This window comes from Trichomycterus rosablanca, chromosome 3, assembly GCF_030014385.1.
Source record: "Trichomycterus rosablanca isolate fTriRos1 chromosome 3, fTriRos1.hap1, whole genome shotgun sequence".
In the NCBI taxonomy this organism is placed as follows: Eukaryota; Metazoa; Chordata; class Actinopteri; order Siluriformes; family Trichomycteridae; genus Trichomycterus; species Trichomycterus rosablanca.
The window spans coordinates 11,286,814-11,309,327 of record NC_085990.1 but is presented as its reverse complement, the minus strand read 5'-3'; the positions used below and the strand labels follow the sequence as shown (position 1 = coordinate 11,309,327).

At 38.8% G+C, this 22,514-nt stretch overlaps 1 protein-coding gene and 1 non-coding gene across 2 annotated transcripts in view; both read left to right on the top strand.

Moving 5' to 3' along the window:
* Positions 1 to 108, top strand: trnal-caa (transfer RNA leucine (anticodon CAA)). Its single transcript has 2 exons — positions 1 to 38; positions 63 to 108. It is a non-coding gene; the product is annotated as a tRNA-Leu (tRNA).
* A 6,582-nt stretch (positions 109 to 6,690) lies between these two features.
* rhbdl1 (rhomboid, veinlet-like 1 (Drosophila)) overlaps positions 6,691 to 22,514 on the top strand; it is a 32,715-nt gene continuing 16,891 nt past the window's right edge. The window contains exons 1-3 of the mRNA XM_062991832.1: positions 6,691 to 7,106; positions 20,751 to 20,909; positions 21,189 to 21,413. Coding sequence (XP_062847902.1) covers positions 7,068 to 7,106; positions 20,751 to 20,909; positions 21,189 to 21,413 — 423 coding nt within the window. The 5' untranslated portion in view covers positions 6,691 to 7,067. The remainder of the gene's footprint in view (positions 7,107 to 20,750; positions 20,910 to 21,188; positions 21,414 to 22,514) is intronic.

The following is a 22,514-nucleotide window of genomic DNA, read 5'->3' as shown; positions in this document are numbered from 1 at the left end:
GTCAGGATGGCCGAGCGGTCTAAGGCGCCAGACTCAAGGTTCTAAACCTTCCAGTATGAGGATTCTGGTCTCCGAATGGAGGCGTGGGTTCAAATCCCACTTCTGACAAAAACTTTTTATCTTTTCACTTCTTTTATTTGAATGTGTTTATGAAGTAAAAAATAACATTTTAATGATCTGTCTTATTTATTTAAATCGAGCATTGCAAACAATTATCTGACTCACGCACATATTAACGTTGTAGCTTAAAAACAACTGTTAATAATTTTATTACCGTTCCAACCAAAACAGCACGACGAGACACGGAATACATTCATTTATTTTTACCAACCAAATCATCTTGTTTAGGCTCACAGTGGGTACAGAGCTATTTGGAAATACTGGGCAATATTGAGCCATTTGGAAACACTAGTGCCAATCTGTCCCTCTTACACATCACTCACTTGCACCTAGGGTCAGTTTAGAGTAGCCAGTCCTCCATCTGGATGGTTTTACTGAAGAAGCTGGAGTAAACACACTCATTGTTGAGATAAAATGAACTGCTGCAAGACTATTTTTAATATTTTGTTTGTACTGAATTGTAGTTAAATGTTATTTTTTTGAATTCGCTTTGACCTGATAAAGCAATGATAAAACTCACTTTCTTAATTGGGGGTGGGGGGGGGGAGCTTTTCCATGGGTGCAAGACACACAGTAGTTATTCACCTTGGGCATGTGCTAATTTTCAAGCATATCACAGGTGACCTTGTTGAAATGCACAGGTGTACTTAGCACAATTCTTAATTATATGTAAGATTTTTTTTTCTGTTGAAGGGCAAGCGGCATGCTTAAACACAAACAGACACACGGGTAACAGTAAAATGTATGTTATTTTTAATTAAAGACAATAAAAAGTCAAATATGTTCTATGACAGCATAATATAACATGGTCCACTTGCATGAATAAGGGTGTAACCACATGAGATGACCACAAAATATTAGCATTTGATTGACTTTTCAACATGGCAGTTCAAACATTTTTAATGTGTTTGCCTTTTTACTTTTTCACTCTTTTTTAATCCTTACCCCATGGTCACTGTGTTTCTTCAAGGTCCCCCGGTTCCCTCCCACCTACTAAATCATGGAGAACGTGTATTGTCTCAGATATCAGTAAGTGAATGTGTAAGTAGCCAGCATCTATTTCCACCAACACCCCATTCTTTTGTGTGGTGCTGGAACCCACTATGTCTCTAAGCAGGAGGAAGCTATTACAGGGACTTGAATATATGAATGCCCACAGCAGCCATTTGTGAGGTCGTTTCAAAGTCAAGAGCGCTTTGAAAAGCTCTTTCATGTAGGAAACTACTAATTTTTACCTTGGTATTTTTTTTTACCTTGAGTTATTCCACAGAACACCATTCATTAGGGGGCACTAATAAAGTTTTTAGTATTTTTAATACAGTCTTCCTCACAGCTTTTTGTTTTACACAGCTGCACCAATGATATTTTTACAATAACACATTCTAATTTAATAATTTATTTTTAATTAATTTTCATTAACCTCTTTTTTCCCAGAAACACTGGTCGACATAGAGGACTACACCCTTCCAATCCATTTTAGGGCAAAACACCCTCACAGAGTAACTTATATACACGCACCCACGGGCAATTTACCAATTAACTCGTCCGTTTGATTTATAAGGGTGGAATTAAAATGGAAGAAACACACAAGGACACTGGAAGGATATGTGACACTAAACCAGGGCAAGCTTAAATCAGGATTCATGTTGCTGTGCCACCCAACAAGGCTACAAATAATTATTTTTATTTTTGTGTATTTTGTGTACAATGTTAAACTGATTCTTCTGCTGATTCACCCATTCTGGTTTATATTTCTGTCAGTGCAATTGCAGGACACTAAGATTTAAAGAATGATGTTGATTGGCATTTCTAATGGCTTATTTTTAATCTCAACAGAGCAGTGCCTTTCATATATCTTACAAAAGGTTTAATTTGTTAGTATATAGAAACACATCAAAATAAATCACATACTGGAATGAAGGCCCAGTTCACTGAAGATGTCTATTTCCTTTAACTGCACATTCTGAAATACATTGTGTCACTGAACAAACTTCACTAAAATAAATAAAGGCTAATGTTAACAGGTCTGCCGTTTTTATATTAGCTTTATGAAAGAAAAAAACATTTCAGGTAAAAGCTATTTCAGGTACAATATAATCAGTGCAAAGCAGAACAGAGTAATAAACAATGTGGCTTTTTGTGAACTAAGATGATGAAAATGTTTGCTTTTTATATCTATTATATTTTTATTATTATTTTATTTATTATTGAATTGAGGTTTGTGTGAGAGAGAAGCTTCTTTGACAGAGTAATTTAATCTCGAGTCAATACTCCCTGGTCAGGGAGTATAATATAAATTGACCACATGAGGCTGTAGTGGTTGATGTATTGAAGTGTTTTTAAGTAAGTAATTGTAGAATGGTGGTGCTTAATGTTTTATAGTGGGTTTGGGAATGGGACTCATGGGGAATCAAGTTCAATCAAGAATCAAGCGGTTGCTCAATAATGGAGAAGATCTTTTATTCTTTGGGATCGCTTAAAGAAAAAATATATTTGCAAACCTTTCAGTATATTCCCAATCTTTTTAGATTTGTTAGTCTGCATGTGAATGTACTTTAAGCTTGAATGCTAATCTATAAAAATACCTTAAATGTAAAAGTTTCTTTACTATATGTTTTATTCCCAAAACTTTAAATCAGTGATTTAAAGGGGTGAATAAAATATTTCATCAGTCTCTTAATTTACAAATATTTATATGGGTTTTTTTGTTGTTGTCATTGTGTGTTAGCTATCCTCCTGGTACCTCAGTGGTACCTCAATAAAAACAGTAGCAATTTAAAGAAATTATACTGAAATTCATCTAAATGAAGTTTTGACTACAATGCAAACAACCCTGTTGAATTACTTTAGTTAGTTAGCAATAGCTAACGTTTCCTCAGATATGCTAGCTATGTTAGCTAGTTAGCATGCAAATATAATTTGTTTCAAAAACACATGAAACATGTGAAAAGGAGTTAAAATGTTTATCATATCAGCAACAGATAAATGATCTGTCTAACCTGTGGTTCAATAAATACAATTGCTTAAGTCAAAATGTTTAAATGATTGTTTTTGAATGTCTTTAACAGATATTTTCACCTACTGATAATAGTAGAAGCAAGAATGCACCAATTCTTGACCAATGCACTTCTAATTTAGATTTTTTTCACTTTTTCTCAGCTCCTATTCTTTTGACATGATTTATACCTTAAAGCCATTAGTAAAACAAATTGTGGTCCATTATTGGTTGTTCCAGGATGTGATGGCTGGTATATTTGCCAATGAAATGCTTTCTGTTTAAATGATGTATTACTACATTCTCATTTCCTGGCTGTGAAAATGTGCTTTTTAGGTGAAAAATCATCTTGAAACACCGTCAGACTTGCCAAGTGCTGAAATGTGAGTGTCACTTTCTTAATGTGAGGTCCATTCACAGATGACCGCCAAAATATTCTACAGACACAAAGTGACTCAGTGTAAAGGTCTGCCAGGAAACCAAAGTAATGCATGTTTTAACTGCTTTTTTGTTTTTGAGGTATGATGGAGATGAAGATCTACTTTACAGTCTGCACTTCTAAACGTACCATGCAGCTTTATTGATTCACTGTATTATTTTATGAATTGGTAAACCTTGAAAGGTTCTTGACTGGATAAGTCTTGGTGTTTAGTAACTTCTCTTTATGATGTTAATAACGTGTTGGACGACTCATAAGACAATGGGCAATAATATACAGTAGCCACGCCTTTGCACTATAATAAGCTCCTTTCTTCTTTGGAGTTTTGTACCCATTCAGTCAAAACAGCATTTCTAAGGTCAGACACTGATGCTGGACATGAAGGCCTGGCTTGCAATCAATGGTCCCAGTGGTGCTGAGGTCAGGGCTCGGTGTGGGCCACTGCAGTTTTTCTGCACCAAACTTTTTTTTTTGTACATTTGACATACACTGGCCTGACTTTTAATACTGTTCCTTTAAAGACATGAAATAATGTTCATGTTTTTGTGATTAATGCATCTCGAGCTAGACACCCAACAATTAGCCACTTCAGAACTTTGATAGTTTCTTTATGTCACCATTAAATCTCCCAGATTAAAGTGCTAAGGGACATACCATTTTTATAGTTGATACATGCTCCGAATTGCCGAACTACACTATATGATGACTATTGTGTGAACACCTAAACATGAGCTAGATAGGCATCCCATTTAAAAAACAATATATTTATAAACTTGGCCACCCATTTGCAAGTATACCATCTTACACACTACAAGAATGGCCTTCCATAAAATGTGGGAATGTGTCAAGTCTGTGGGAATTTGTGCCTATTTAGTCAAAAGCACTGATGTTGGACAAGAAAGACCTGGCTCATAATCAACATTCTAATTCAGCCCAAAGTTGTTCATTGGGTTTGGGGTGAGGGCTTTGAGCAGGCAACATCAAACTAATCAAACCACATTTTTATGGAACTTACTTTGTGCACCAGGGCACTGTCATGCATTTTATACACCTCTTCACAATGGGTGTTGACTAATTAGGCATGTCCAAAGACCTTTGGCCACAAAGTGTATTAGAATTAATCTGCAAAGCTGTTTTTAAAATTATGTTTATTTATAAAATGAGTTTTAATGTTTTTGCTCACTTTTCATTCACCCCAGAAAGGGAGCACGGAGAGGTTGTGTGATAAATATCCAAATCAATATAGCTGAGATGAAGTGCAAGCTTTGCATTTCCCAAACCACATCCTCTATCTTACCTAAGTCAATAGTGTGTGTGTGTGTGTGTGTGTGTGTGTGCGACAAATGACAGACAACATTGATATGTGCTAAACAAAAGAAATATATGGGCCTAGTGCAAGTACAATGCATTTCCATATAAAGCAAGCTCCAGAATTATTGGCACCCTTTGTTAAGGATGGATGAATAGGTCACAAAATGCCTGTGTAGTAAATGACCCTAATTACAATGGCTATGCAACAGAACACAAATAACAATGCCTATAGTGTGGCATAGTGGCTCGGTGGGTAGCACTGTCGCCTTACAGCAAGTCCTGGGTTCGATCCCCAGGTGGGGCAGTCTGGGTCCTTTCTGTGTGGAGTTTGCATGTTCTCCCCATGTCTCCCCATGGGTTTCCTCCTACAGTCCAAAGACATGCAAGTGAGGTGAATTGGAGATACAAAATTGTCCATGACTGTGTTTGACATTGAACTGAAGAATCTTGTGTAATGAGTAACTACTGTTTCTGTCATTAATGTAACCAAAGTGTGTAAAACATGACTTCAAAATCCTAATAACTAAATAAAATGATGCCTATATTTACTAATATAGCTAATACATGCTGTAATGACCATGTCAGGAACTGCATGCAAGTGAATATTGGACCCATGCAAAGTGAGGAAGATCACTAAAGAGGCAAAACTTGTACAAGGAATCTGGTTTGGGGTTACATAACTTGTTTGAACTTGAAAATATCTAATACCTGTTTCACACTCTGCTGACCTCTGTTGCTTGCATGACACCTATTGTGGCCAACAAGAGAGGCAAGCCTAGTACACGCCTCATTGGACACGTGAAGTCACAGACTGCTTATTTGCTCTGGCAAGCCCAGCAGTGACAGAAAGCCCTACATGTACAGAGGTCTATACTACATCCCTTGTATTCCTTTGTCGCTTGTTCTGGCATTTTGACCAGAACGTAGGATTTACCATTTTGGTGGCAAGAAGGTGAATCCCAATCCAGACTTCCCTCTATCAGACACTGCCAGTTGTGCCTGTTGTGCCAATCAGTCCAGTTGCAACACTGAGACTTTAATTTGGGTCACTGAGGTATCCATAGAAGATACCCATCTACCTGATACCTGTGCCATCCAGGACTTAATTTTTTTTGTTCAAATGTTTTGCTGTTGTTTTTAAAATTGCCTTTTAATGTAAGATTTAGCCAATTAACCACAAATCTTTACAAAGGGTGCAAATAAATCTGCAGCTACATGAACACAATTGATGTACAGAGATGTAGATGTTTGTTTGTTTGTTTGTTTATTAGGATTTTAACGTCATGTTTTACACTTTGGTTACATTCATGACAGGAACGGTAGTTACTCATTACACAAGATTCATCAGTTCACAAGGTTATATCAAACACAGTCATGGACAATTTAGTGTCTCCAATTCACCTCACTTGCACGTCTTTGGACTGTGGGAGGAAACTGGAGCACCCGGAGTAAACCCACGCAGGCACGGGGAGAACATGCAAACTCCACACAGAAAGGACCCGGACCGCCCCACCTGGGGATCGAACTCAGGACCTTCTTGCTGTGAGGCGACAGTGCTACCCACTTAGCCACCGTGCCGCCCTAGATGTAGATGAGCTCTGATTTTAATTATGGGGTACTACTAATACTAGCATGCATGTGTGTATCATGCACTGTGGATTTGGAGGTAAATCTGCAGGCTGGTACACACCCCTTTGCATCCTATTGGTCGGCTGATGCCACCTCCCTCCCCTTAATCATTAGCATTCAGGCAGTGTGGTGTGTAAGAAGGACAGATAGCTCGAGAGCGGGAGTGCCACAGTCTGAGAGAGAGATTTACATATAGGTAGAGGCAGGCGAGTACGGCAAGACGAAGGAAAGGAAGAGACGTGAGGGTGAAAGAAGGAGGGAGGAGAACGAGAGAGAGAAAGAGGTGAACAGAGGGAAAATAAGAGAGGGCTGCATTGTGCAGTCTAGCTTTAGCAGGCTGTAGCGTGGAGCGTCGTAGAGCTAGACAGAGATCTGGTCTGTCCTGGATTTCCTCGTAACGACACAGCCGTTCGTCCTCCCTGACCAGAGGGAACACTCGGAATCCTGCTCGCACAAGCAAAGGAGTTACGAGGGGGGCGTGTGGCACCCTGGTGTGTGCGAGCGTATAGATGAGCGTGTGTGCATGAATGAGTGTGTATCTCTCGGCGGAGGTTGGAGAAGCAGGGCCAGTATATGGATAGGTGCTCACTGTTACAGCTCATTCAGGAGCAGGTAAGCATCCCTCACAGTTACCATGACGACCGTCTCCCATCTTCATGCATGTGGATGTGCATGTGTCTGTCTGTTCCTAGATAGTCCAGCTACGGTGAAGGGATGCGGATGATACAGGGGGTGATGCAGGAGAAGCATGGCTGAGGGGTCGACAAAGAGAGGCTGGTGTGTGTCATGCTTTGTGTTTGTGTGGTGTGTGTGTGTGTCTCAGTCTCTGGTTATATTTCAATGTGCAAATAAAAAACGCATGGTTTGTGACAGCCCGGCAGACCCACAGTGCCCTGAACTACTGAAATCACCCCTAAATCAAGCTAGGCGAGGCCAGTGGCACCTTCTACATCAATACACCTCACATACATTGTGCGCGCACACATGCACACAAATACACCGTGCACACCCTGCTTCTGATCACTGCAGCGTAGCCTCAGGGAAAATAGTACACCAGCCACGTTGCCCTCAGGCCTCACACACGCCCTCCAAGCTGAAGTCAAACCACTAAGCCTATTTATTTGGCATTATTAGGAGGTTTGACTCAAGTAATGTTTAATATTATAAACAATTTATTTACACTTAGCGTGAACAAGTGTGACCTTTGAACCAGTTTTCCCCCTTTGCTTTCAGTTAAGTTATTTTTAGCTCCCTATTATAGTTTCACCGACAATTGTAACACTCCCACACTGTCCAAGAAGAGCTCCTAAACCCCCTGCCCCCTTCCCATGTAAATTCACTGGCTGTTTCTTACACCAGCCATCCTTACACCATCCTACATGTCATGTGTACCTTGCTAAGATTCCCTGTGAGTCAAAATGTTTAAGTTTTTCTTTTCATTAATCCATTCATTTTTTCACCACTGCTTTTTCTTGGTCAGGGTTGCTGTGGGTCTGTTTCATTTTGTAAAAGGCATGAAATGCACCGGACAGGTCGCCAGTCCATCACAGAACACACACACAGACAAGGGCAGTTTGTAGTAGCTCCAACTGGCCTGACTGCAAGTCTTTGGACTGGGGAAGGAAACCGGAGCACCCAACAGAAACCCACACATACACAGAGAGAACATGCAAACACCACACAGAAAGGACTGGAACCCAAGACCTTCTTGCTGTGAGGTGACAGCACTATCCACTGCACCACTGTGCTGCCCTTTTTGTGTTAATATCATAACATATAAGGGATTTTTAATATTATAATATTCCAGTAACAGTATTCTCACGTTGGGTGCACCAGTTACATATAGAAACTGAACTGGGTACACAAACGCAAACTTACACAAATTGTAATTATAAGGTACAGTGTTGACCAAAAGTCTGAGACCTCTAGTAAAAATGCCTTTATTTTTATTTTGTTCGTGAGAGCACTAGTAAAAATGGCTCTATTTTATTTTGTTCATGTTTTAATACAAATTATATAGTCAGCATAAAAATGTTAATAAAATTTAAATTTTTTAAGTTAAAAAAACCCCTCAAAATTTTCAAATACCAACAAAAATGTGGTGCTACTAAAAAGCACATTCAAGTAAGTTCATACTTATCCAATTGTTACAAATATGAACATATCAAATACTAAGAAATTTTAAAATTCATGTCCATTTTTAAAGATCCAAATTTCACATCACTCAAAAAAAATAAACAATTCAAAGACAAATAGGAACTGAATCATTTTTATAATTATTATAATAATTGTATGACAATTTTATATTGAATTATAATGTTGTAGAAACCTTTCCAGCAGATTGAAGGCTGTTTTAGCCACAAACTCCATATTAATGCCTGGTTTCAGAAAGACGTTCACAAACTTTAGACCATAAAGTGTACTTCTGCTCATTTCTAGGCTGACCACAAAAAGCCCAACAAATGATGCTTAATAAACACGCTACCATGCATTTCACAGTACATTTCACAGTAATGACAGTGACACAGTGCTTTACAGAATCAGATTTTCTGCTTAGAGAACTTTTTGTTTTATTTTGTATCCACTTTGGTGAATGTTTTCTCCATAATTCAGCTTTCATATATCTCCTAGTAAACTTCTGTAATTTGATTTGGGGAGGAATGTGGGGAGGCCTGTTAGGAAGCAAGCCTTAGAGTCAGAAAATAAGTTGGTGTTTAATGCCTAGGCACCAGGTGACCTGGTTCTCTTGGGCCTCTTATGTCACTTCTCATCTGAGCTGTCGTAACCTTGACAAAGCACCAAAGGTCTGTTCTTTAAGCCTAATTTTAATTGTGCCACACACTGCAGTATCTATGGCAGAGCAACATGGGTCCCAGAGACCTGAGTTTAATCCTAACCTTCTCATCTGTGAAGAGTCTTGCATGTTATTCTTGTACTAGTCTGGGTTTCCTCTGGGCATCTCTGCTTCCACAAAAACTTGTACTGGACTAATGCTCTAAATTATTAGGTCTTGTTGTGAGTGGATGTATTGGGATCCCAGAAATGTATCAGTGATTAGTAAATGATAGTGATGAATTGACCCCATGAACTGTTCAGCATGTCATTTTGTTTGCTAAAAAACAGGGTTTATTTTATACTGTGTGTGTGTGTGTGTGTGTGTGTGTGTGTGTGTGTGTGTGTGTGTTGTGTGGGTTTGTAGCTAGACTAGTAGCAGGCACTTCTGTTCAGACAGTGTGGGTGAAGGCCATATGCACGTGTGTATAAATGTGTGATTTCAGCACAGACTGGTCATTTCTCTGTGGTGCCGTGTGTGTGTGTGTGTGTGTGTGTGTGTGTGTGTGTGTGTGTGTGTGTGTGTGTGTGTGTGTGTGTGTGTGTGTGTGTGTGTGTGTGTGTGTGTGTGTGTGTGTGTGTGTGTGTGTGTGTGTGTGTGTGTGTGTGAGTTTGTGTGAGTGTTGGCAACTGCTATTTCATTGAGTTGATGAGTTTTCCGTTACAGGGAGCAGTGCTGAGCTCAGGCTATTTCTGGTTGTGAACACACACACACACATGCTCAGTATTGCTGGCATAAGCTGGGTAAACGATGACTTATTCCGAGTGTTGAATAGCGCTTTTCCACTTAGTAAAATATTATCAAAAATTATAACTCTAGGTCATTTTGAGCAGTAGTTACACTGATAAATGTGTGTAACGTGCCTGGATGAAAAGTATGTGCAGACTCAAATTTATCCAACATAAATAAACATTTGTTTATTTTTCTTGCAAATGTTTAAATGTAAATTCAAATTTTTCTTTTTGTATAATTACAGTCAAGTCTGGCCGCTCAGGTGGCGCAGCGGTAAAATACGCTAGCACACCAGAGCTGGGATTTTAAATACATCGTATCGTATCTCAGCTCTGCCATCCGGCTAGGCTGGGCGGCGATATGAACAACGCTTGGCTGTTGTTCATCCAGGGAGGGAGCCGAATAGGGACCTCATAACTGGTGCAATTACAACTTCTGCTGGCTGATTGATGGTGTCTGCACAGAGTTGAGGAATAATGCTGATCAGGGTGTGTCTCTCCGTTCACGGGGCTGATCGCATATGAACTCGCCTCGTGCAGGTGAAAAGATGCAGTCAGCTACTGCTCACCTGTCGAAGGGGGCATGTGACAGTCTCACTCTCCTCAGTCGGGGCGGGGGTCAGCATAAGTCAGTTGGGTAAAAATTGGATGCGCAAAAAATCGTGAGAAAAGGGAGAAAATGCAATTAAAAAAAATTACAGTGAAGTCTCATGTAAAAGTTTGGTCATCCTTTTACATTTCACATTTGTGTACAATTATTACTGAATACAATTCAAGCAATTGAGGGTTAAGAGCCTTGCTCAGGGGCCCAACAGAGCCTGAACTGGCAACTTTCTAATTACAAGTCCAGTAGTTAGTAGCCTCTTTTTTAAATACCATGTTATTAACACATGCATATTTTAATGCATTATTTATTTTGTTGTCTTTAAGATGAAAACCCATAAAACTGTGTGTATAAATGTGATATAAAATGCCAAATTTACAGTAATTTCCCCACCATTTAAATACTTTTAAATAAGCAATCAGTGTAAATGTGTATTTTTGAGATACATAAAAATGTTAATTTCCTTAATAAAGTAAAAAATTAATTGGTGGAACAAAAGACGCTTGCTGTTAAAATAAATAAGATAAATAAATTATTGCTCACTCATTCATTTTTTAGGTTTTACCAGCATTTAATCCTGATCAGGGATGTAGTGGGTCCAGTTTCTCCAGAATCACTGGGTGCAATGCAGTAACACACCCTGGACAGGATGGCAATCATATCTGTATATAGATGCCTGATCTGCTGATAGCACCGCTGGGGATTCAAACCCCCGAATCTCAGTGGTAGTGGACTAGCACAGTCTACTACCCCAATTTATTTACCCCTAATGTATGTAAATTGTTCATGGATTGGCATCCCTTCAAAGATATATTTTTGCTTTGCCCCCAGTTTTTTCCAAGTGGTGCCATACCTACTAAAATATGACAACATGCATTATAAAGAATGATAAAATGAATAGATGTTTACTCTGAGAAGCATTTTCTTGGTCAAGAGAGGAACTTAGGAACTATGTTGCTGTGCAGCACTCACTCTACCAGGTGAGCCACAATCCTGCTTTTAATTACAGGATCACACAACATGAGAACTCATAAATGAGTTTTCATTCAGGTGTTTTACTTTTTGTTTGTAGGTGGTCGTTGATCACATTCAGCATGAATCTGAAAATCTAATACATTTTAATAAATTTTTTATTATTTAATCAGACCTCAGTAGCAGCAGTGGTATAAAAATCAATGGATGCGAGTCCCAAAGAAAATTGGTCAGAATTAATTTTAGCAGAAGATGGATTTTTAATCTTAATATCCCCCACGTGTGGATGAGTGTTTGGCGCCTTGAGATAAATTGCCGTCCAGGGACTATTTAAGCCTTGCGCCTTTTTTTAGGTGATGACAGACCCAACACGACCCTAACAAGGATGGCGCATTTATTAGAAATGAACAAAATAAAGCTACCAGAAACCAGTTTGACTTCTGTGTGCGCATTGCAAACCTCACTGAACCCTTGAATCCAAAATCATTAAGCTAACAGAGCTGAAACTCTGCATTGTGGTTGGCATTGCCAGAGGGTGTGTGAGCGTAGTAATGGAGCTATTAACAAAAATTAAACTCTTCTATTTCAGCTGATGTGCACCGTACTGTGTTCCATTATTGTTTTCAATGTACTCTCATCACCATCTGAACAATGCAACAGCTAAAATTAACCCAGTGACATCATATAAAGGTTTCATTTTGGTACGACATGATTAGGGATGTACCACTATTTATTTCTAAATGCTGGTTAGACTGGATTAATCTACACATTCCTGTTTTGGTACTCCCAAGGAAACCAACTTCGGCTATTCTTATAAAACCAAAACCAGTGGACATAACCCAAACCAAAATATAGGACAACAGTTTTATACAGTTTTGTGCTATTTTACTTGAAAAAAGCTCAAGGTCATACAGGTCACACGAAGCAAAAACGAGCTGATTGTGTAGTGTAAGGAGAATGTTTCAGTTAAAACACACAGAAGCACAATGTACTTCTAACAGATTAAATTAACCTGGTTTACAAATGCAATTTATCAAACGTTCAGAGATAGTTTGAAATATAAAGCTTTGTGTTACTGGTGTCATTTTAATACTGGCATGATCAAATTTTGATTAACCTGGTGCTTTAACAGCAAATGTTGAATTATTATATATTTTTTAAATGGTTCTGTGCATTAATAAAATATATAGTAGAGAGCCCTAATACCCTGACAGTGTTGCATTATAATGTAGAAATCAAATCAAGGTTTATTTGTCATACACACTTCAACTGGCAGTGAAATGCTTTTGTGACTGCTCGGCCACAGTAATTACAAAATAGACAAAATATACATTTATACAAAAAATTAGAAATGTTTTAAAATGTAAGTGTAGACAATTAAAAACAAAATTAAAATTAGAAGCAATTTAAAGTGAACTAAGTGTGCAAAAGTAACAAAGTAGTGCAGAAACTGAACATAGTACTGAACATATATTGTGCAACATAAGAGATGTGATTATTATACACAAATACAAATCTATATACATATACACATATACTGTATATGGAAACTGTATACACACATATACATATATACACACATACATAAACATCTATATATACACACACATACAGTATATATATATATATATATATGCACACATATATACAGGTCAGTCATGAACCAAATACAGTGGTACCTTAAAACTCAACGTCAATTGGTTCTGGAAGTGGTGTTGAGTTTAAAAGGTATTAAGTTTCAAGGTATTTATTCCCATAAGGATGTGTGGGAGACCTGTTAATGCGTTCCATGGTCCCGTGGAACTGTGTATATTTTAGGCTAATGTAAAATAATGGGCTTGTTTTAGACACTTATACACTAAAATAACATGAATATAATATAAAAACACTGAAATACATTTGAAAGCAGTTAAAAATCAATAAAAAAAATACAATAAAACGTTTAATTCTTTATTGTTTCCTTATGCTTCTTAATCATTAAGATGCTCGATCTTGGAATACCAAATTCTCTCTAGTAAAGGCGCATTTACATGAGAAGCGGCAAAACCACTTTTATGCTGGCTGTGCTGTCATGTCCTATGGAGTGTGCCAGTGCACAAAACTTAACATGACTTATTGTACTAAAACAACAAGCAAGGAATTTCATTAGTGGAGAGAACTTATGAGCAGTAATAATTAAGAGAGGTTTCTATGTCGTACTTTTAATACATTAAGTCAAGTTAAGCTTTTTTCTCAACGATAAGCATTTTAGACTCTCTTGGAAAAGCTGATTATCACAATTTCTCAGCACCTTGAGCTGTATCACAAGTTAAAAGTGAAACAGGAGAAAAATCCAGCTAAACACAGATATACACCGATCAACCATAACATTAAAACCACCTTCTTGTTTCTACACTCACTGTCCATTTTATCAGCTCCACTTACCATATAGAAGTACTTTGTAGTTCTACAATTACTGACTGTAGTCCATCTGTTTCTCTACATACTTTTTTAGCCTGCTATCACCCTGTTCTTTAATGGTCAGGACCACCACAGAGCAGGAATTATTTAGGTGGTGGATCATTCTCAGCACTGCAGTGACTATGACATGGTGGTGGTGTGTTAGTGTGTCTTGTGCTGGTATGAGTGGATCAGACACAGCAGCGCTGCTGGAGTTTTTAAATACCGTGTCCACTCACTGTCCACTCTATTAGACATTCCTACCTAGTTGGTCCACCTTGTAGATGTAAAGTCAGAGACGATCTCTCATCTATTGCTGCTGTTTGAGTTGGTCATCTTCTCATACCAGCACAACACACACTAACACACCACCACCATGTCAGTGTCACTGCTGTGCTGAGAATGATCCACCAACCAAATTAAACCTACTCTGTGGTGGTCCTGACCATTGAAGAACAGGGTGAAAGCAGGCTAAAGAAGTATGTAGAGAAACAGATGGACTACAGTCAGTAATTGTAGAACTACAAAGTGCTTCTATATGGTAAGAGGAGCTGATAAAATGGACAGTGAAACAAGGAGGTGTCATAATGTTATGCCTGATCGGTGTATACAGATGCTTTCAAAGGGAATTTGACAGTTATTCCATACACATCGAGTTACAAGGTACCACTGTATGTGTATAGATTAATAATTCTAGTCTGGGACATACATAGTATGGGAAGAATGCCGATTTAAACCAGAAGCTTTTAATGTCAGTTTAAATTGGAAGTGAGGACAAACAATTACTGAAAATTGCCAGCAATGCCCTATTTATGCATTCCAGCCAATAAAGGATCGGTTTTAAATCTTATCTTGAAATCTTATCTAAACAATGGCCTTGAGAACTTCACTTAAGACCTAATTAAGACTTATGGTTAAACCAAGGGAACATTGCAAGGGAATTTTACAATGTTGGCATGGAAAACATTATTGTAACACAAAGCCAGCCTGCTTTTACTTTAGAGCTGTCCTCTTGAAGGTGAATTTTCCTCATGTAGAGTTTTCCAAATGAGCTAAAATGTAAATAACGACTAGCTAAACAGCTTCACACTTACTGATTTTTGTTGCCCTAAAGTCATTCTTAAGTGGAGATTACATATTTAAGAAAGCTACTACGAAGCAGTTAGAATCTTGTATGTACAATGCCAAGTGATTCTTGGTAGAAATTATGCTTTATAAGTGTATTTGCTGTAAGTAAATATTCCCAAATGTAACCATCTCTGTCTACAGTGAGTAACAGAACTGCACGGCAGCAGAGAAGCTGGCAGAAGACCAGATTAGTGTAAAAATAGTCTTTAAGCTGCTGTAGGTTTTCAAAGTAAATGAAGTGTATACCTGAGAATGTGTGAGACTTTTTGTTAGCCACCGTCTGTACAGGGAAACACTGAGGAAGACAGACAAGCCTTTTGCTGACCCTGTATTCTTTGCTTGAGAAGTAGAAAGTCTCTGGTGACTGAGTGTGAGTCCACAGCACTCGGATCGGTTGGTGCCCGAACCACCCTGTGATATCCCTGAACACACTGAACTAATCTGCTTTATGCCTCAGATTTTCTCTGCTTATGCCACAATGCTTTTTTTCATGTACTTGGAAAATACTTGGTTAAAACTCAAGACACGAAATTCTCACGAAATAAACCTTGAAACACATCAGTCGTTTCACACTCTGCAGGTTTTTGGGTGGTGGGAGGAGAGCAGAGAACATGCAGAACTAAATGAGTGTGGATGCTTTCCAATTTCAGACAGTTTGTACTGCATACTTTTAAAACATTAACATTCTGCCATGTTCTTTATCTTAATTTTGGATCAAGTTGGTAAGAGGAACCGATCCGGTTTGATCTACAGAAAGAGTAATAATCATATGAGTCAGTATTTTCGGTGCATATGTGGTGAACAACAAAAAAATGGGACAGGTTTAAATGCTTGACTCCTACAGTAATAGAGTTCTTTTGGTTATGTTTTGCTGAGGAAGGCATTTTGCTGGCATGGTTTGGGTTTTATCACCAGGAGGAAAGGTCACATTAAATCAATACACATTTGTTGATGTGTAGATGAATGGAACATTTCTGTATTGATGACAATGCCCCCATCTACGTGGGATTAGGGATCATTAAATATACAGAAAGATAGACGGACGGACGGACGGACGGACGGACGGACGGACAGACAGACAGACAGACAGACAGACAGATAGATACTTTTTTAATTAAATGTCTATATACACCGATCAGCCATAACATTAAAACCACCTCCTTGTTTCTACATTTTATCAGCTTCACCTACCATAGTTCCACTATTACTAACTGTAGTCCATCTGTTTCTCTGCATGCTTTGTTAGCCTCCTTTCATGCTGTTCTTCAATGGTCAGAACTGTCCTAGGACCACCACAGAGCAGGTATTATTTGGGTGGTGGGTCATTCTCAGCACTGCAGTGATACTGACATGATGGTGGTGTGTTAGTGTGTGTTGTGCTGGTATTAGTGGATCAGACACAGCAGCGCTGATGGAGTTTTTAAACACCTCAGGGTCACTCCTGAACTGAGAATAGTCCACCAACCAAAAATATCCAGCCAACAGCGCCCCATGGGCAGTGTCCTGTGACCACTGATGAAGATCCAGAAGATGACCAACTCAAACAGCAGCAATAGATGAGTGATCGTCTCTGACTTTACATCTACAAGGTGGACCAACTAGGTAGGAGTGTCTAATAGAGTGGTCAGTGAGTGGACAAGGTATTTTAAAACTCCAGCAGCGCTGCTGTGTCTGATCCACTCATACCAGCACAACACACACTAACACACCACCACCATGTCATTGTCACTGCAGTGCTGAGAATCATCCACCAACTAAATAATACCTGCTCTGTGGTGGCCCTGTGGAGGTCAAGACCATTGAAGAACATCATGAAAGGAGGCTAACAAAGTATGTAGAGACACAGATGGACTACAGTCAGTAATTGTAGAACTACAAAGTGCTCTTATATGGTACGTGGAGCTGATAAAATGGACAGTAAGTGTAGAAACAAGGAGGTGGTTTTAATGTTATGGCTGATCAGTATAAGTATAAATCCCAATCCAATTGACATCTGTGTGAAACTCTGGACCAAAGTTTTGGACACTGTATCATTTTGGATGTTGTAGCTCATCTTAGGGGTTAAGGTACTTGACTATTGATTGGCAGGTCACGGGTTTAAGCTCCACCACAGCCTAGTTACCACCGTCGGGCCTTAAACAAAGCACTTAACCCTCAATTACTTGGATTGTCGTCGCTCACAAGTCACTTTTGATAAAAAAAGGTCCGCTAAGCGCTGCAAATGAAAATGATTTTTCTATTAATTGCCTACCTGTCATGATTAACATAGTCAGATGATGGCAAGATGGGGGCAGCGACTGAACCGGAGCGAAATGGAGGAGAGGAATTAGCCAGAGTGCACTAGATCCAGTACTGGAAAACAGCAAGTCAATACTTCTCTTCGAGCGTTAGCTGCAGCCATGGAAACAGCGCAAATAGTTATAACAGAAGAGCTGCACATACTGAGGTGTCTTACTGGGGTTTTGTCTTTATGCTTTGACTGATTTTGAAGATTTTGTAGAATTAGTTGTATAGCAGTGAACAGAGCTTACAGTGTTATTATTCACTCCAGTCACCCAGTGTAAGGAAACAGGTCCACCAATTCAATCTTCATTCAATATTCAAAATATATTGGTTTTCTCCCTGCGCAGTCAGACTGTCTTTAATTCCCCTCGGTGAATCAGTGTTTCTCTCTCTCACATCCTTCCTCCTGATCCTTCGCTTTTCCTTGTGGTTTTTTATCCTACCTACCTCCCTCAATCCCTTTTCCCCTCTCACTTAATGGGTGACACATTGGTCGGCCATAACCTGTAACCATGGCGACACTGCAGCATGCCTGCATTAAATCAGTCACATTTTCCCCCCCTCTCCTTTTTTTCGCCATCCCTCTCTCTCCATTCGTTTACCCCCTGCCTCACTTCATCATCTGCCCCCATTGGCTACTCTACCCTCTCTGGGCTCCCTCCTTCCCTCGGTTATCCATTCTTGTCCTGCATTTGTACTATATCTACAGTGAATCATGTATACAATCACTTTTGCATTAATTTTTTACACAATATGGCCAAAAGTATGTAGACACCCCTTCTAATTATTAACTGCAGCTGCTTGAGGCAAACCCATTGCTAACTGGTGTTGAAAATAAATTAATAATATAAATGAAATGCATTCTTGTTCCAGCATGACTGTGCCCCCTGTGCACAATGTGAGGACCATAAACTCATGGCTTGACAAATTTAGTTTTGTGGCCTGACCAGAGCTTTGACCTTTTGGATAAATTGAAACTAGGGCTGGCTCGATACCACTTTTTTTATGTCCAATACCGATACTGCAAATTGAGTATTTGCCGATACCAATCCGATACCGTCATTTCTCCTCTCAAACAACTAAGCAGTAATAATACATGTCTCAATGCACCATGGTTAAACATGGTTAGCTATCTAAGTAACAATGCTCAGACTGTGAAACAAATATTCTAAAGGAATAAACACAGAACCTACAACATCACACTTATGCAAAACTGCTGTTTTTATTTTAACTTTTACACACAGAACATTTAGCAGCATTTTTGGTTTCACTTATGTTCGAGCTGTTGTTCACATGACACATCTCGCTTTACGGCGTGTCGTCCAAAGTGTCTACAATTGGAAGATGTGGATGTCAATTAAACCCAATGGACCAATTAGAATTGACACAGAGTTCAGATTTTCCTTTGAAGTTCTGTCACGTTTTTAGATTATTAAACCCTGCTGAATTTTGAAGAGGACATCTGTGGCTAAACAGGAAACGGTGTAGTTTGTTTTATTTCATAACACTAATGGATTAATCGTTGAGGATGTGAGGAATCTCCAAGCCGGGACAAGATGTTTTTAATTCCTACAGACACTGCAAAATTCAGTTACTGTGATGTGATAATTTCCACATATTGTTATAATAATTATTAATTATTATTGAAAAGTTCAATTAATTCTGTATTTGTTCTGATTTGTGTTTATTTTAAATGCGACACCATTTTTGTATGGAAGGTAGAAGCAATGCTTCGTAAATTCACCATATCATGTATTTGGTAATGTTTGTAGTCTTCACACATTTGGCCACTGACCTGTATCATGCTTCATTACATATAACTTGCCAAATCTGATTTTATTCAAACCAACTAATCATGAGCTTACAAGTTACTGTTATTATTTCTGACAAATGAAGGGGGCCCACATGGGGGCCCACAGCCGAGAGCCTAAGTTACCCTGTGTATGTGTGTGTGTGTTTCTGTGTGTGTGTGTGGCTGGCTGGCTGGATCTCTGTCTGTTGCTCATAAATAAATAGTGACGGTGCAGGGCAGTGAAGTAGATTAATGGAATTAAAACCCTGCCGGTGCTCGATTAAACTGCTTTGAATTATCACACACGCATTCTCACTCACACACACACAGTGCTGCATGTTCTATTAAAACTATTTATAAGCTTCACCGAGCTACACTGCTACCTCTGTTGCATCACTACTATTTGTGGGTAGTAAAATTTCACAATAATTTTGTTAGATTAAATCGGGAGGTTAAACTGATGTGGTACTGGTACTAGTTTAGAAATCAGTAAACCAACTGCAAAATTGTTTCAGATCTCATAACATTTAAAAAATATTGTTGTAGACTTTATACTGTAAGCTTGTGGTGACATTTTCAGACTGAAAGCCAAGTCAGTATGAACTTTATTTGATTAGGATCATTCCTTGGAGCCAAGAGTAAAATTACAATATCAAGGCAGGCAAAAGTACAATATCAAAACAGACACAATATTTCCTAGTTGTATAATTCTCATACTTTATTAAGCATGAGTAAAATGTATAAAATGGTGGTTTAGCATATATTTATATACAGTGGTACCTTGAAACTCAATGTCAATTGATTCTGGGAGTGGCGTCGAGTTTAAAAGGCATTGAGGTATTTTTTCCCATAATGAGATAAGTGAAAACTGTTAATAAGTTCCATGGTCCCGTGGAACTGCGTATATTTTAGGCTAATGTAAAATAATGCTCTTTACCTTTACTTCTTGTGGAGATTCTTGATCTTGGAATAACTCAATAGGACACTCTACACTCCAAAGGAAATAACGGCACAGCCAGCACAAAAGCTATTTTGCTGCTTCTTATATGATTGCATTCTTACTGAATGGAATACGGTATTCGAAGATAAAGCATCTCCACCTTTAGGAAGCATAAGAACACATTAAAGAAGTATTTCAATTGTATTTCAGTGTTTTTTATATTATATTTGTGTCATTTTCAGTGTAAAAGTGTCAAAAACAACTCCCATTATTTTACATTAGCCTAAAATATACTCAGTTCCTCAGGACCATGGAACACATTAACAGGTTTCCCATACATCTTTATGAGCAAAAATACCTTAATTTTTTCAATAAAAAATAATTGCCTGGGTGTTAGCATTTTTGGACACCATAAACATTGCGTGTAATAATTAAAAACAATTTGGGATGACACAGATGTGTTTAAGTTTTGGCAACATTGTAACTAATATAAATACACTTCAACTTCTACCCTCTGTGTGTGTTTGTGTGTAGCTGGACCCCGAGCAGACTGGTTTTATTGCGGTGGAGAACTTCACCAGTCTGGCGGAGCAGCATGAGCTGCAGCTGGACCCCAACAAGCTGGACATGCTGCTGGCTCTTGTTCAGAGTGACCAGCACGGCCAAGTCTGCTACCACGAGCTCATCGAACTGGTGAGATACACTTACATAGTGTAACACTATACTGTACAGTATAAATTACACTATACTGTACACACACAGACTCTGGGTTGCACTGTTTGACTTTACAAACAAGTCAACTAAAAGTAATTATGTACACTAATTATGTCACTGGGTTAGTAGTGCTGTCTGTGTTTGTGAAAAAAAACTTTATTTAAATAGAATTAGGATCAATTACATTCTTTTACTACTGTGCACTCAGCAGGTACACAACATATTCTTTACTCACTCTCTCTCTCTCTCTCTCTCCAGCTAAACAGTAAGCGCTCCAGTAGTTTCCGGCGTGCCATTGCCAATGGGCGGCGCACACTTCAGCGCGAGATCCTATTGGATGAGACGGGCTTGGGTGTGTACAAGCGATTTGTACGTTACGTAGCCTATGAGATTCTCCCATGTGAGACAGACAGACGCTGGTACTTCCACCAAAACAGGATTTGTCCTCCACCTGTCTTTATGGCCATCGTCACCATAGTACAGGTGCACCCCTTTTCTTCAGGATCATACACACTTACTCACATACACACATGTACACCTGCTTTTCTGTATTTTTATGGACTTCCATTTTCAACACGCCATGTTTTTTTTCTGTTACTAATGATGTATATAGATAGTTATGCTGAATATTGTGACTCTCAATGGTGTTTCTTTGCAATCACATTCATCTAATTTAAGCTTTATTAGAAATACTTCTGCAAGCCATCCAAAATTCCAAACACTCAGAGTTCTAACAGTAAAGCATTTTAGCTGCACATTTTGTCTGCTTACACTTTAACAGTCATGTGTTCAATTGGAATTGTCATGTTTGGGCGCCCTAGGTCAATTCCGCCAGCTCAGCACCACTGGGATTTAAGTTTGGCTATTGGCCAGCCAGGCATCTACAGAGTCATGATTGGCTATGTTGGAGGTGGGTACAGGAATAACCAAAGCCCTATGATGGATTTTTGCCCTGTCCAGAGTATTTCTGCCTTGCGCCAGGTGTGTCCTGGTGATGCTGGACCTGCCACGACCCTGACAGCATGGAGCAGTCAATAAAAATGAAATAAAGTGATCAAAAAATAAAAGTACTATGTGCCGAGTTTAATCTGCTTTTTAGGTGATCAGTACTTGTTTTACATGTTATTAATACATATATTGTTTATGCTGTACAGGATGTGTTCAACTGGTATTTTATTACTGTAGATTTACCTTAACTCCCAAATTAGCACTAAGGTTTCTGTCTATAACGTCCCATAGGTAAAAGTGCACAGGAATATTAAGAAGCCAAAATTCCTTTTAATAGTTTGTCCTCAATGTACTTGTGCATTGACCTCCTTGTTTCTACATTCACTGTCTATTTTATCAGCTCCACTTACCATATAGAAGCACTTTGTAGTTCTACAATTACTGACTAGTCCATCTGTTTCTCTACATACCTTTTTAGCCTGCTTTCACCCTGTTCTTCAATGGTCAGGACCCCCACAGGACCACCACAGAGCAGGTATTATTTAGGTGGTGGATGATTCTTAGCACTGCAGTGATACTGACATGGTGGTGGTGTGTTATATGAGTGGATCAGACGCAGCAGTGCTGCTGGAGTTT